Here is a 15,057-nt window from a genome sequence, read left to right as displayed (position 1 = left end):
AGCTGACCTTCCTGGACTTGACTTGATTTGATGAAGTATAATGTAACTGCTTTGTTATTATTCACAAACTATTGTACTCCAAACTCCAACTGTGATCTACAACCTGAACATGGTTGTAGTATGTGCTGTTTAAATCACAATAATGGCTCATGTTCTGTTATGAACCTGTATGTCCAGACTTATAGTGCCTTCTATACAACATATAAACCCAAATAGTGTAAGAGTTTGCTTATGATGTGTTTTTGACATATTTATCGATTTATTGGGAGTATTACTGTGAAGATTTTCAAAACAAACAAACAAGCAAATCACACACAAACAACACACACACACACACACACACACACACACACACACACACACACATTTAATGCAAAAATCTGCCCAGTTCTAATGGTATTGGGTATGTGTATGATTTTGGAACATCATGTAAAAAGTGTATAATCGTCGAAGTGATACAATTCACTCATGTCTCTAAGTTATAAAATCCTTTTATTTAAATGTTATGCAATCATTATTTATTTAATTAATCTTACAGGCTATAGGTTTTATATTACAAGCAATAGACTGTAAGGTATACTTTTCCCACAAATATTCTCAGCAGCTCTGCTTGAGAGCTTGTGCCTCAAGTTTGGAAGCCATCCCAACCATCAGCTCTGACAAATGATAGCACAGGGAGAAGTCTCTGTGCTCAAAACTGACCTCAAGAGTCACTCACACCGGTTTCAAATTAACACACGTTACATGAGCTTGTTATTGTTGAGTAGATCTCTTATTAAGAGTCTTAAGAGTGATAGATTGATCTTGCATTGATATCAGTGTCTTGCATTGCTGTTTTTTCCCTTTATGACATCACAGTCTTCTCCTGTTCTCTTCCCTCCATCTCTTTATGCAAATCCTTTGTTAAAAGGCCTGTCTTTTCCACCAGTGTCTCTATGTTAGCTTCCAAATGCTTTAGACACTCCCCCAGTGTTGTGGTATGGATATATTCTTCATCTTGGTTTTCTGCTATGGCCAGGGAAACCTCTGGGAACATCAAAGGTCTCATTCTCCATATCTGGATCATGAACACCATCGGTCTGTTCCTCAGTATTCCAGAATATCTGTCCATCTCCTCCAGACTTTTCCTCTCCAACCATCCACGGTCCTCACTTTGTTTCGTGCGTCTGTTATGTGTGATCATTAGCTCTCTCTGTCTCTTCATGAGAATGAGCATCTCTGATCCCTCTAGTCTCTCCCGCTCTTTTTGCTAATCCTGTAGTTTCAGTGTCAGTAACGTGTGTCTGTTTCCCCTCTCTCGATTTTCAGCATCAGCGTTCCGTCGCTCCTTTATCCCCTAAAGGGCCTCTTCTTGCATTCGGGTGTTCCCGCCCCCGGATTATAATGAAAATAAAACTCATGTTTCTCATACATACAGCTGAGGAGTAAAACCTGTTTATCTCCATGCAGTACAGGCTTGTCTTCTCTGCCCTGGTCACTCATTTCTTCCTTCATTGCCTCATTCTTTTTTCGTATGTCGCAGATCTTTTTTGTTAAGTGATTACTTGGAGGAAATGTGTGTTTATTTTGCGTTATGAAATTGGTTTTTCCTTGTATGGTCTCATAGGCCACCAAACCTGATTCAGATACATCTAGGCAAAAGAATTTGTATCCCACTATAACAGTAACAACCAACAAAAACATATTGCACATGTATACCTATCTCTCTGTGTGTGTGTGTGTGTGTGTGTGTGTGTGTGTAAGTGTGTACACACACACACACACGCATATATATATATATATATATATATATATATATATATATATATATATTATTAACAAGTCATTAACAGCTTTCTAACATTTCTAGTGTTTGATGACATTAACTTTCATGGATCCTTCTTGCTTTACTTTACTTTTATGTAATTCTGTTAATCAACCAAACCACCCTGGGCCAGCCAGAGGAGGACAGGCTGCCCCTGATGAGTCTTGATTACTCCAGTCTCACTCTAAGGGAGTTTTTCCTTGCTAGTGTCACTCTAGGCTTGCTCAGTGGGGCCATCAGGTCCGGCATCCTATAAAGTTGCTTTGTGACAATGCCCATTGTGAAAAGTACAATACAAATAAAACTGAATTGAACTGAATTAAATTATACCTCGACATCTCGCTGATACACAAGGAAGAAAGTTGTAACAATGTAATCGTAGTAAAAAATGAGTGCACGGTGCACGCGGCAAGTGCTCAAGACTTTTATGTTGATAGAAACCATGTCCGAAAATTACCCCGGAAGTCCAAACGCTGTGTTGAATATTTACCTTTCACAGTGTGCTGTGTGCAGTGTTGAGAGGTGGTGGACGCTGGCGTATAATACTAATCAACTCAAGGACGTGTCATAGTAAATGTTTGTGAGTTGGAGCTTTATCGTGGAAGAAAGCAATTATGCCCCACGTTCTAACGCATTCAGTCGGGTTGTCACTGCAGTTAAATGGCTAGGTGAACGAGCTTCAAACACAGCGGGATAAACAGAGCAAGGAGGAGGCTCAACGCATCTTTTTGTTTTCGTTCTGGTCACTGTAGTAGATTTGATTGTTTTCGCCGTTTTATATTGTTTTATAGTAAAATGTCTTACGCTTCGGCAGTTTGGCTTGCTGTGCAAGAGGACTTATACAATGCTGGCCGCAATGACGTTCCGAGATGCTATTTGGAGAATTTCGACGACAGATTTCTCTTTCAGAACTTTCACTTCACTCGACAGTCCCTTCAGTTCATCACGGATTTAATCAAAGCTGCTTTAAACAACCGCGCATCTGATCGTCTCAACAACACGCCAATGAGCGACGTTGCGGTGCTCGCTACTCTGTGTTTTTACGCACATGGGACGCTACCTAGGAGAATCACTGACATGCTTGGACTGAGTAAGGTGACGGCTCGCGAGGCGGTGAACACCGTGACAAAACTGTTAGCCGGTATGACCGACAAATTCATCACGTTCCCTGGTAGCTTTAACGACCGAATGGGCGTGGCGTCGGTGATAAGGAGTTTCAGCGGCATTCCTAACGTGGTAGGGGTGTTGGGCTACCTTCACGTGAAGGTGACACCTCCACAGGAGGATGAGAGTCTTTATCTAAACTCGCTGGACGACCACTCCGTTATGACGCAGGTGATATGCGATGGCGAGGGAAACTTACTTAGTGTCGAACAGTGTTGTCCTGGTGGAACTCCTGAGCAGCAAGTCTGGGAGACCTCAAATATCAGCCTACAGTTCAACAGCTTTCAGCATGGTCAAACATGGGTGGTAGGTGAGTTTCCCTGAATGTACCAGAAAACGGTGACCAAACTGGGTCGAGTAGATTACTTGTGTACCAAAGATACCAAAACTTGTACCTTTAGGTCCTACAGATTTTTTGTTGTGTCATAATTTGAAGCTCAAAAAAAAAGAAAATGGAAAAGAGAAGAATGCACTCTTCACTGAGTCAGAGATAGTAGTATGTAGTTGACATGGTAACCAGGAAGGACTCTGCATCTCCTGGAGTGGTTCTTAGGAACCATGTTGTGGACTAGTTATGCTAAATGATTGGATTTTTGTTCATATCCTTCTCTCTTTCTCTTGTTTTCTCTCTCTTTCTCTCCCTCTCTCTCCCCCTCTCTCTGCTCTCTTGCTCCTCAACTTCTCTTTCTCCCTCTCCATCAGGTGGTAAGGGTCTTTATATGAGTAAGCATGTGTTGACTGCTCTGTGTGACGCGGAGCTGAAGACCAAGGCGGCCCGGCGCTTTAACGCCGCCCACTCCCGAGCCCTGGGCTGTGTCCTGCGTACGCTCGGAGCCCTCAAGACCCGTTTCCGCTGCCTGGAGCACCTTGGGCCGGTCCAGACCGGCGCGCTGAACCACGCCTGCCAGATCGTCAGAGCTTGCTGCGTCCTTCACAACGTCGCCAAGAAGTTCTCCGTGCCGTTGCCAGGGCAACCGATGCCCGAGCCTTTGCTTCCCGCCGCGTCTCCGCGGGGTCGGTCAGAGGGACACGAGCTGTCGGAAGGGGAAAAAATCCGAGAGGACATGATAGCGATGTGCTTCTCTCATCCGTCTGACCGTTTGGACGAGGGGAATGGGATCAGGGAGACTGAAAATGGGGAGGGAAGGTGTAGTCAGAGTGCGCTGTGAAATGAGACTCATGACTGAAGGTGTAGTCAGAGCGCGCTGTGAAATGAGGCTCATGACTGAAGGTGTAGTCAGAGTGCGCTGTGAAATGAGACTCATGACTGAAGGTGTAGTCAGAGTGCGCTGTGAAATGAGACTCATGACTGAAGGTGTAGTCAGAGTGCGCTGTGAAATGAGACTCATGACTGAAGGTGCTTTATCATTCACAGGAGCAGTGCCTGGTCAAATGTGCATTAGCTGAATTTGACAGATCAGTACATTGCTTCTAGTCTTTGGCACCTGCTTTCTGTGGGACATTACTCTCTTTGTTAACTGGATAAAGAGCGGTTTTGGTGAAGACTACGCCTCTCATGAAATGTGTGTTTTGTTTTGCTGTAACATTCAGTCCTGCTAACATTTCAGTCAGAGTTAGAAATGGTCATACGGGAAGGCAGCAGTGGAGAGTTTGGGGACATGACCCAGTCATTTAAATAATTCAGAGACCTTTCTGAAATCAAGGTCTGGGACTGCAGCATCAGAGAACCAAAAACAACGGAAACACTTGTTTTTGGAGAAAAATACAGAATTTTCTTTGTTTAATTTATTTAGAATAAATCACAAATAAATTACTCTTATTAAACACATACATTATGTACATCTCTTCCAATAAAATTTGTAATATAAAAGATAAACATAAGAAAACACATCTCTGAGGAACCAGGTCATTGTGGTCTCTGGCGGCAGTGTCATATGAAGACAGCGAGCATTCTGAACAAAAGTGCAGCTAGGTGTGATTCTCATCTTAAATGATCAATGAATGAAGTAGGCTGGTTTTCCTATCAGGATGCAAAACACAACGCCAGAATGGAGTGCAAAAAAAACTAGTCTTACAGTTAGCTGGGTTCTCAGATCCATCACATCCTTAACCCTTCTGTGATAACAGAGATTTGTGGCGTCATGTACAGTTTCCTTTTTCTTTTCCTCACTGAGCACAATATAACTCAAAATAATCTGTATGGAGAAATTAGATTTTTTTTTTTTTTTTGTAGAGCCCTTCTGGTCATCATCCTGAAATTACATCTGAGCTACAGAAAATCATTACTGTCTCAGTCATCTGGCATTCATTACAACCATTCAGTAAGCTTCCTCATAAAAATCTAATTTCGTACAAGAAAAAAAGAAGTTAAATATTGACATTTTGAAAGAGCCAGTTCTGACAATTTTACAAAAAGGCAGTTTATGGTAAGGCAGATCTTTGCAATAACGAAATACAAAATTAAAAGTTAAATGTTTCGGTCCGGTCGTTTGCTTGAAAGTGCTTCGAATTGAAATCGAGGACCACAGAGTGTTAAGAAAAGTTCGAAGAGGTGCAGAAGTCCAGGTCTTTGTGAGAGTCTGTATTGGTGCTTAAGCCTTTGTGCCTGAGTTGTATTCTTTCAAAGCCATAGCGTTGGCATAAATCATGTCTGAGTTTTCATAGATGGCCTCTTCTGGAATCTTCTCTTTGGGCTGTAGACAGTCCATGATACACTGGTGCAGAAACACGTACTGGGACTGAGAAAGAGAGAGAATGATAAAAAAAATAAGGAGATGTTAGTATATACATATATGCACTGGGTCCCACAGTTGCTATTGCACCTGTCTACGGCACTCCTCTCTCAGTAAGGACAGAGCCTAGTGGTAGCATTGCTGGATAAATCTGACAACAGTTTGTCCAGTTTGGAGAAGTGGGATGAAGGTCTGTGCCACCAGTTTAACCGCCAGCCGTGCCCCAGTGTGTCAGTCACGTGGCCGTGTGTGTGTGTGTGTGTGTGTGTGTGTGAGAAGTGTTTACCTCTGTCTGCACCATGAGTGGTCGGCTCATCCTCATGCGATAGACGAAGCTGGCGATACCCACTGCCCGGTCTCTGTCCAGCTGCTGGAGTAAGACGTCCAGGGCAATCAGCGTGCCTGTCCTGCCCACTCCAGCACTGCCATCAGACAGACAGAGACAGAGAGAGAGAGAGAGAGAGAGAGAGAGAGAGAGTGAGAGTGTTCCATGTTTCAGTGAGAGCTTGGCAGAGAGGCTGGACAGTTAGTCAAAAATGCTATGGATATATTACCACTTTGAATAATTTTAAGTCGATATTAAAAAGACATGGATATCGGATATTTATACAACACAGGCTTAACAGAGTTTTGTCCCTGTTGCTGTGATGCCTGTATCTGTCTTGGGTTTGGTGATTCCTTTAATTTTAAATAAAAAACCTGTGTCGAGGTGTTCAGTGAGAATGAAAGCATGCTGTAGGTGTTCAGGACTGGCTCCATAGAGTATCGAGAATAACAACATGTGAAATCTACTTTAGGTTGTGGATGGACCCCATTCCTAGGGTGTTTGCTGCTCAAGTGGGTAAGGGACTGATAAATCTTACCAGGCCCAGTTGGTGACGAGCTGATGAGGGCTAAGAATGTAGCTGAAGACGAAGCTGCGTTTTGGGTGCTCATTGAAGGTGCTGTAATATAGTCAGGCAGTGGAGGTGATCTGAACAGGCTCGGGTTTGGTTCAGAATTACGTACCTGCAGTGAACCACAGTGGGCGCACTAGAACCACACGTCTCAATGTGCTGCCGTACAAGGGCACGGAACTGGATCAGCGCCTCCGTTCCTGCAGGAACACCGTGGTCGGGCCAGGCGGTGAAATGGAAATGCCTAACTGTCCGCTCCTCGGACGAGGAGGTCGTCTAAGACACACACACACACACCCATAGTCACATCCAGAAAGAAACAGTTCCACAATAGTTTGAACAAAACCAGAAAATACTCTTATCTGTAGCACAGACATAAAGTGATGTTAATCTGCTACATAAACACAGACCTGCATTCTGCATAACACATTCACAGCCAGAGAAAAACACTATAGATCCTCAAATCTGGTCCATGGTTGTCCAGAGAAATGTTGTTTTTCATATGAACTACACACTGTGGTCTTTGATTGACAGTTCACCTTGATAAGAGTCAGCCTGTACCTGTCAGTTGCAATGGGACTGTACCTTTCCAGTCTGGGAAACCCTGCTACACGTATGTCATCCAACCAATAAGGCGATAAAGTTCAAAATTTCTGATCCTCTGACGGACACTTCAGGATTGTATGCTGCACTCACATTTTTGACCTTAAATTCCCGCAGCGTCCAGTCGACGTCCCTCTGCTCTGATTGGACAGTGACAGTCACATGACCGTACGTGCAGGGCGTGTAGTCCAGAGGCCAGTACTGCTCACATTTGATCTGGAGAGGGACAGGGTGGGGAAGGAGCCACAAAAACAATACAAACAGAAGTCGTAATGGTCAAAAAGAGGAGAGAAAACGCTGGAGAGATAAAGAGATTGAAGCTATTAACGAGTAAACGGTTTTTGTTATTCACATAACAGCGACTGTTTTCTCAAACACTAACGTACAAATGGACTCACCCTTCCTCCTTCCGTGCAGTTGGTTACCATGACGATACCCTGAACCTTCTGCTCCCAGATCATTCTCCAGAAATCATTGACTGTAGAGGGCAGTGGGCCCTGGCTAGCAATGTACTGTCTGCTATTGCTACCATATCCCTAAATGTGCACAAACCCACACATGCATGTCATTCGGCATTTTGCATTTTCAACAATGACACTTACAGACGTACACACTTTCTTTTGATGTACAAAGGTTGACAGATTTATCAAGCTGTTTTACCAGTACAACTGCTTTTTTTTGTTTCTGTTCCATATTGATTTTTAAAAAGAAATGTATTTTGAGTCCTATCTTATTTTTTCCTTTAGTGAAATCTGAAATCTGTTTTTCTTTCTTTCTTTTTTTTAAATGCAGTGTTATTTTGCTACCATGTCACAGATGACTTACAGGCATATAGTTTGCATTGATGTAGTCTGAGTTTCCAGGGCCCTGTGCACTTAGTCTCACCCGAGACCAGTCATCTAAAGTAAAACAAACAAACAAACAAACAAATAAAGACAACAGAGAGAGAGAGAGAGAGCTCTGTCATCATGCTAGTATGCTTGTCTGTGTGTGTCTGCGTGTGTGTGTGTGTGTGTGCGTGTATGTGTGTGTGAGTGGAGTGTAAAACTGAAACTCACAGGGCAGCACATTAGTGAATCGGTTCTTGCTCTTGTTCTCAGGCATCAGTGCCACTCTCCGGGCCTGTTCTGTCCCAACTGGACCTAAGTCCTTCAGATAGATCACACGAACATCTGAGATCAGGCCAGAGCGCTTCACACGACATTCATGACTTCATACTTTAACAAAGCGACCAGACGGACAGAAAATTCAAAACTACACACACACACACACAGATACATTTACACACATTTACACACACTTACCTCGTATTCCTCACTGAAGCCTCTGTTCTCGTCTGCACTCATTGCCTTAAAGTGATCCGGAAACTTCTTCAATGGAATGGCAGCCCTAAAAGCATTGCCCAATAAACAGTGACCATCCAAATCAAGCATAAATTCATGTTCAGCACAAACAATAAAACACACTACATGTCTCAAAAGCTGTAAATCACCGATGTGAGGTGGTTAAAACTAGCGACAGTAAGAGAAGCAACATTGTACAAATCTTCAGTCTAAGAAGTATATTGGTATAGCTTCTGTGCCATTTTGCTCTAAAACCCTTTCTCTCTGACTGTGAATTCTAGAGATGATGCTCAAAAAATCATGTTGTTGTACATACTTAAATTTGTCGACAGATGTTTTTTTCGTGTCCGTAAACACATGGGGGAGTTTGGAGCTACTGTGAAGGTGGAAACAGAGAGGCCTGGTTATTTCATAGAGAGAATAGCACATATGACAGTAACAGAGAATGTCCATGGTATCCTTCAGTGCATGGATGTTACAAGGTATGTATGTAAAACAGTAACCCTGTGAGACGACTGGTCTGAAAACTGGTAAAAGTTATGTTCTCTAAAAATAGTAATGAAAATCTAAAGGCTGTAAAAAAAAAGATCTTACTGGAGTTCCGTTGTTTAATTTGAGAACTGAAATTGTTTTTGGTCTGAAATGCCATGATTTGTGTCAGCTGTTTTGTACTGAGTCATAAAGAGGGCATTCCGTTCAAAGGGACTGATAATCAATCAAAGAATCAGAGAGTTACATGATTACAGGACATTTATCCTGCAAATCTTACCCAATTATCTCCGGGTGCCTGCGGCAGATGAATAAACCGAGACAGACTAAGACAATGATGAGCAGAACACCGATAACAGACCCTGCAATGACTCCTGAGGCACAAAGAGAAAAACGATGAATTTGCTACACGTGAAGACATCTTCACTTGTAATCTACTGTAAAACCAGGTCTCTACAAGCAAGAGAAAGACTGTTCATAACCAGAGCTTCAGAGCACAACACCAGGGATAATCTGGTTGGTATATGTCCATTGAACATTGCTTTTGGAAATTATGATGAGAAGGACAGATTTCACTATAATAAATAACACACACACGTATGCACACACACACAAGCACACACACACACACACACATGCTCACACAGATAGGGCTCTCACACCTCTTGGATCAGTCTGACAGCTGATTGAAACAGATTCACTTCTCATCTCTCCAGACAGTGATGTCACAGTCAAATGGTACCACTGGGCAGGCTGTTGCCCCGGTATCTCCAGACGATTCCCATTTTCAGTAAAGCTTTTCCCACTCATGTTCACCTGCACCCCAGTCCGCTTTCCAACTGGATCACCCCAGACCAGAGCCAGGGCATAACCACCAGACGAATACTCACAGCGTAGACCAGTCACAAGTCCTGGCACTGAGCGGAAATAAATAAAAATAAAGTTGATCTGAGGTAGTAGTATTTTTTTCTAATGTGCTCTTAAATACTGATGTAAAATGACTTTCGCTGCAGAAGCTACAACAGGAGAGTTCAGCTCTGGCTCTTAAATGCAAAAGTCTTACTGGTTTTCACTCTTGGCCCTAAGTTGAAATTAGGACTGATTTTAACTGAAGACATATTTGAACAGTCTACCACTGATCAGTGACACATGTGGTTGGCAGAAACGAATAAAAGCAGGACGTCTAGATTTGAGGTTGTCACTAAAAATATGAACCATCAGTCTCACCTAAAGTCACAGTGTGTGTGCACTGCAGAAGGGACTGATACTGGAGAGACACAGTGTATGTAGAGCCTGGAGAAAGATCAGAAAATGATACTGCTCCGTTATCCACACTGCCATCTACAGGACTGCTGTCATTGCCGTTGATTGCCGTGGCTGTGGTGAAAAGTCCCTGGATCTGAGCATTAATGGTTTGGTTGGTGACTCTCCAGTTCGAAATGGTGCAGTCGAAGGCTTCAAAAAACAAAAGGATTGTTACCATTCAAAATTTCCTGGCATTGACCTTCCTACTGAAATTTCACACTGCAAAATTAGTACGCTGTTTTATATTTATTTTCAGGACATCTACAGCATTTGTATATGTAAAATGGTAAAACATTTGAAAATGTCATGAGAATCAACTGATCACTTCTGTCATAAGTGGTTGAAATCTGAATCATATGCATATTTACTTGTGAATGAGAGAGAGACATGTCCACTGCTCTTGACTCCTTCAAACACAGTGTAGAGAGTGAGAGTGTATTCAGTCGCAGGAGACAGAGATGAGACTGTGAATGTGACTATATCACTTCCCTCTGATGCAGAGATGGGTATTTCTGGTCCACTGTTGTATGTCAGATTGTAACTGTATTTATTGTTTTTGTTCACTTTGTTCCACTGCAGTGTTAATGCAGTCTCATTGCGGTGTGTCACAGTAACATGGTCTAAATTGGAAGGAGCTGAAACAGAAAACAAAAATCAGACAAGACCCTTCACATTTTAGGTCCTCACTTTTACATGTTTGCAGTTTTCGTGGTGTTACACAGTGTCACACCATTTTTCCTCTTTGGACAACACATCAGTTTGATACATTTGGAAAATATTACAAAAAAAAGAGAAAGAAAAAAGGAAACGTGTAAAATAAATATTGTTTTTCTGAATTCATCCAATTTCCATTTTTCTCTGAAATTTGAAATGCTTTTATACCCATGATCTCTTCAGCTGAGGTGAGTGAGGCTTGTTCAGATGAAACCAGACCATGTTTCTTTTCACACTGAACACTGCCAGCACTGTCTCAGGGCTTAACATGTAAGCCATCACGACACATATAACAACAGATAAAATTTGTATGACTGTCAGAGACCACCAATAAGCACCGGGAAGGAACGTGATACTGGATGAAAGGAAGTTTGTTAGCAAATGTGGCACTTAGCAAATGTAGCACTGTAAGTATTTGAACAAAACACACCCATGTTGAAAAAGTCTTTGCAGTGTAAGACACACCTTTTACTTGGTGTTCCCAGTGGAGCAATCCTAAATTTATGTTCTTGATTCATGCAAATTCACCCAGACGAGTGACAAATCTTTAACTGTGTAATATTTCTAATATTGTATGAGAGCTCTATGAAAATCATAATTGGTTGATTTGTTCTTTTTTTTACATAGTTTTTTACTGGGTGTTGGATGATTCAGGCCAGTGCTGGCCAGTGACATCGGTCACTGTACAGGTCCATTCTGTTCCACTATTATGTTATCACATTATGTAGTTTGATAATCGTCATGTTACAGAACCAAGATGGCGAATGTGTGGTTGGCATGAGCCAGAACAGACATATGGAGCCAAATTATGCTAAAATTTATCAAACAAATGAGATATTTTGCAAATATCCAACAGTTCTCAAACACAATGCATTTTGTAAATACATAATGTGACAATTAGACAACAGTTGGGACTATATTCTGTTTCACAAACAAATATTACATGAATTACACAAAGCACAGAGAAAACTTTAGCGAATATAATTAATTTTAAAAACAAACAGAAGTTCAAAATATTCAGAACACAGCCCATAAAATGGGTATTGATAATACACTCCCTGCATCTGTGAGTCATTTGAATTTTGGTGTAGTTACTGTGGAGCTTCACTACTGAAATATTTTCTCTCAGATAAATTCATTTTGCAAATATACTCAGCAAAGTGGAGCAAAGATGAAAGATAGTAGTTGATTGTAATATACTGAGGAAATATCAGACTACAACAGCAGGTGGCGTTATTTAGGAGACCAAAGACTAAATTTATTAACAGTTTGAAGAGTAATGTGACCTGATTTACTCCTCTTAAAATGGCAACTTGTGGGAGTTTGCTCTTTGCGTGTCAATTTTATCACCCTGAGAATTGCAAAAGAAGATGGATTTGTGCATTAAATGCTTGACAACTTGATAATTACTTAACAACTGTTAACCTCCCCCCCCCCCCCCCCCCCCCCCCCCCCCCCCCGCCCCCAAATTGAAGTTTTGTGGTGACCCTCAAATTGATCTCAAATTGTAATTGAATGTTCAGCACAATTATATCTGAGCCAATTTTGTGCCACTGTGATAATACAATACCGCACTGGCATGCATCTCAAAATTATTGAGCTGACTTTGTAACTGTTATTGACTGTTATTATGTCATCATTAGCAGATCATCCACAGAAAGGGTGAGTCCTCTGCTGTGTATTTTTCTTATTAGTAAATCACACTCCATGAGGTTCCTGAAGCTGCTTTGCAAATGTGTGGAAAGTTCATTTCTGCTTTCCTGATTAGCCTTAAAGTTGTATTCTATTGTACAGTTTCTATATAGTAACTCAGGACACTGGCCAGTAGGGGGCGACAGAAGACTCACACTGAGGGATATTTTATAAAACACCATTGGCACTGTTTGATGAATTTTAGCATGACTGTGGCTCCATACAGACTGCACATTTGTGTCTTATGTTTTGGTTGCAGCACATTGGGACAACCCCCCCTAACATCAAACATAGATTACATTAACTGTAACATATTAAGGCAAGGCTAAAATACCAGCATTAAAACATTCATTTAACTTGAAATGTTTTAGCAGCTGTGTGGCACAGTGCTACCAGATTAGTACTAAGATCAGTAGAGAACCTGCAAAGACGCTGTGTAAGTTATTCAAACCAAAGAAAGACACATATATCTCAATCACCAAACAGTATAGATGATGTATTCACTCATGAGCTTGAACTTCAACGAGATAAAATTTACATTTAAATTTATATTTATGAGCTCTGCAACGTGGGTTAAAGAAAGAAAGAAAGAAAGAAAGAAAGAAAGAAAGAAAGAAAGAAAGAAAGAAAACATTTTCAGTTTTCAAGAATAACCAATCCTGTCAATAAAAAAGTTACAAGACAATCAATTCTCCTTTGAAGAGAAGACCGTTGACTGGTACTCACTGGTGACCTCAGAGAAGTTGTATCCATTGCTTCTCACTCCTTCAAACACAGTGTACAGAGTGAAAGAATATTTTGTCCCAGAGGACAGAGATGGTACAGTATGTGTGACTAGTTGATTGGTATCTGACTCAGTGATGTTTGTCTCTGTTCCATTGCTGTATCTCAGTATGTAACTGTAATTATTGTTGTTGTTGACTTTATCCCACCTCAAAATCAACTGATTCTCAGTGCGGTTTGTCAGATTAACTGTGAGTACATTAGATGGGGCTGAAAAGAAGAAAGATGGAGAAGACAAAAGCCAACAACATTACTATAGTAATACAACATGAATTGGCACTTTGTCACTAGTTATAAAAACATTGTTTCTGAAATGTAAAACTCAGTGTTCGCTGTGTTGGCTGAGAGCTGTTTGCCCTCACCCTGAAACCAATGTTCATTGGTTAACATGGCTCCACCACATATGTTAACCAATGAAAATGGATTAAATCCTTGGTGTCATAGGGTCTGTCAAAACTACAGGAATTCTTGACTGCTGAAAGGCAATGTATCGTGATGTAGCTCTGCCAGAGTTGTTGGGGTCTGACAAGATACAGTGGTGTGATGGGGCTACCAGTTACTACACGGTTCATCGGTGGCATGTGTCTGGACTGACAGATGAGTGATGAGACATGTTGTCTATTACCATGTGCTCAAAGCAGTTTAGAGAGTGTCTGACATTAGTGTTGTCTAGCTTAGGAAAAGTAGGGACTTTAGTAATGAGGATCAGACTTGGTCAGCTTAGAGAGCAACTTAAAACCTTACCCAAGAAAACCAAAGCCTTAAACCCTTTACAATGTTTGACCAATGCAAATAAGACTCTTCACTGGTACTCACTGGTGACCTCAGAGAAGTTGTATCCACTGCTTCTCACTCCTTCAAGCACAGTATACAGAGTGAAGGAGTATTTTGTCCCAGAGGACAGAGAGGATATGTCATGTGTGACTATTTGATTGGTATCTGACTCAGTGATGTTTGTCTCTGTTTCATCGCTGTATCTCAGTATGTAACTGTAATCACTGTTGTTGTTGACTTTATCCCACTTTAAAGTCAACTCTGTCTCAGTGCGGCTGGTCAGATTAACTGAGAGTACATTGGATGGGGCTGAAAAGAAGAAAAATGGAGAAGACAAAAGATAACATTCACTCACTTACCTCATCTCTGGGATCAGGCAGTGGAAGGTACATCACAATAGTATATTTATAATAGTCGAAAAGAATTGGAATAACCTTCTGTTGCTTTAAAGCCATATACAAAATGATGTTAGTCGTAAGTGGTCATGTTGCTATGGCAAAAAATTGTTTTAGAACGTTTCAGACTCACTAATATGCAGTTAACTGGTGAAGTGAGGTTTCTGAAACATAAATCTATGATGTCCTCAGTGTTCTGTGTGATAAATGGGGACCTGTTTGCTGCTCACTTGCGTATTAGAACATTATAATAAATCAGACCCCCTGTTCTTATACTTTGCTTTGCGTGATCAAAATTTGAGGGTATTTTGGCAATGTGGTTTAAAAATAAATAAATAAAACAAATTTAAAAAAGTTTGAGAACTGGTCATATTTCTACAAATTTGGTAAATCTGGTATAAG

At 41.2% G+C, this 15,057-nt stretch overlaps 2 protein-coding genes across 2 annotated transcripts in view; one reads left to right on the top strand and one right to left on the bottom strand.

Moving 5' to 3' along the window:
• The first annotated feature begins 2,599 nt into the window (after positions 1 to 2,599).
• LOC115806382 (putative nuclease HARBI1) lies at positions 2,600 to 4,137 on the top strand. The gene is made up of 2 exons (XM_030767058.1): positions 2,600 to 3,278; positions 3,671 to 4,137. The coding sequence occupies exons 1-2, from the start codon at positions 2,600 to 2,602 to the stop codon at positions 4,135 to 4,137; spliced, it is 1,146 nt and encodes a 381-aa protein (XP_030622918.1).
• Positions 4,138 to 4,763: 626 nt separating this feature from the next.
• The window catches only part of LOC115806381 (receptor-type tyrosine-protein phosphatase eta), a 32,748-nt gene continuing 22,454 nt past the window's right edge, over positions 4,764 to 15,057 (bottom strand). Inside the window, exons 18-32 of the mRNA XM_030767057.1 lie at positions 14,303 to 14,569; positions 13,430 to 13,552; positions 10,693 to 10,932; positions 10,220 to 10,447; positions 9,655 to 9,909; positions 9,273 to 9,366; positions 8,820 to 8,879; positions 8,465 to 8,549; positions 8,219 to 8,309; positions 7,986 to 8,059; positions 7,559 to 7,696; positions 7,254 to 7,376; positions 6,670 to 6,833; positions 5,948 to 6,083; positions 4,764 to 5,667 (exon numbers count right to left, since the gene is read on the bottom strand). Coding sequence (XP_030622917.1) covers positions 5,521 to 5,667; positions 5,948 to 6,083; positions 6,670 to 6,833; positions 7,254 to 7,376; positions 7,559 to 7,696; positions 7,986 to 8,059; positions 8,219 to 8,309; positions 8,465 to 8,549; positions 8,820 to 8,879; positions 9,273 to 9,366; positions 9,655 to 9,909; positions 10,220 to 10,447; positions 10,693 to 10,932; positions 13,430 to 13,552; positions 14,303 to 14,569 — 2,225 coding nt within the window. The 3' untranslated portion in view covers positions 4,764 to 5,520. The remainder of the gene's footprint in view (positions 5,668 to 5,947; positions 6,084 to 6,669; positions 6,834 to 7,253; positions 7,377 to 7,558; positions 7,697 to 7,985; positions 8,060 to 8,218; positions 8,310 to 8,464; positions 8,550 to 8,819; positions 8,880 to 9,272; positions 9,367 to 9,654; positions 9,910 to 10,219; positions 10,448 to 10,692; positions 10,933 to 13,429; positions 13,553 to 14,302; positions 14,570 to 15,057) is intronic.

The sequence above is a fragment of the Chanos chanos genome, chromosome 3, assembly GCF_902362185.1.
Source record: "Chanos chanos chromosome 3, fChaCha1.1, whole genome shotgun sequence".
NCBI classification, from domain to species: Eukaryota; Metazoa; Chordata; class Actinopteri; order Gonorynchiformes; family Chanidae; genus Chanos; species Chanos chanos.
This window is presented reverse-complemented; position numbering and strand designations above follow the sequence as displayed.

What these genes read in the sequence shown, in the direction of transcription:
- LOC115806382 (XM_030767058.1), top strand. Translation starts at nt 2,600, where the DNA reads ATGTCTTACGCTTCGGCAGTTTGGCTTGCTGTGCAAGAGGACTTATAC. An exon ending in TGGTCAAACATGGGTGGTAG is followed by an intron (nt 3,279 to 3,670) that starts GTGAGTTTCCCT and finishes CCTCTCCATCAG; the next exon opens with GTGGTAAGGGTCTTTATATG.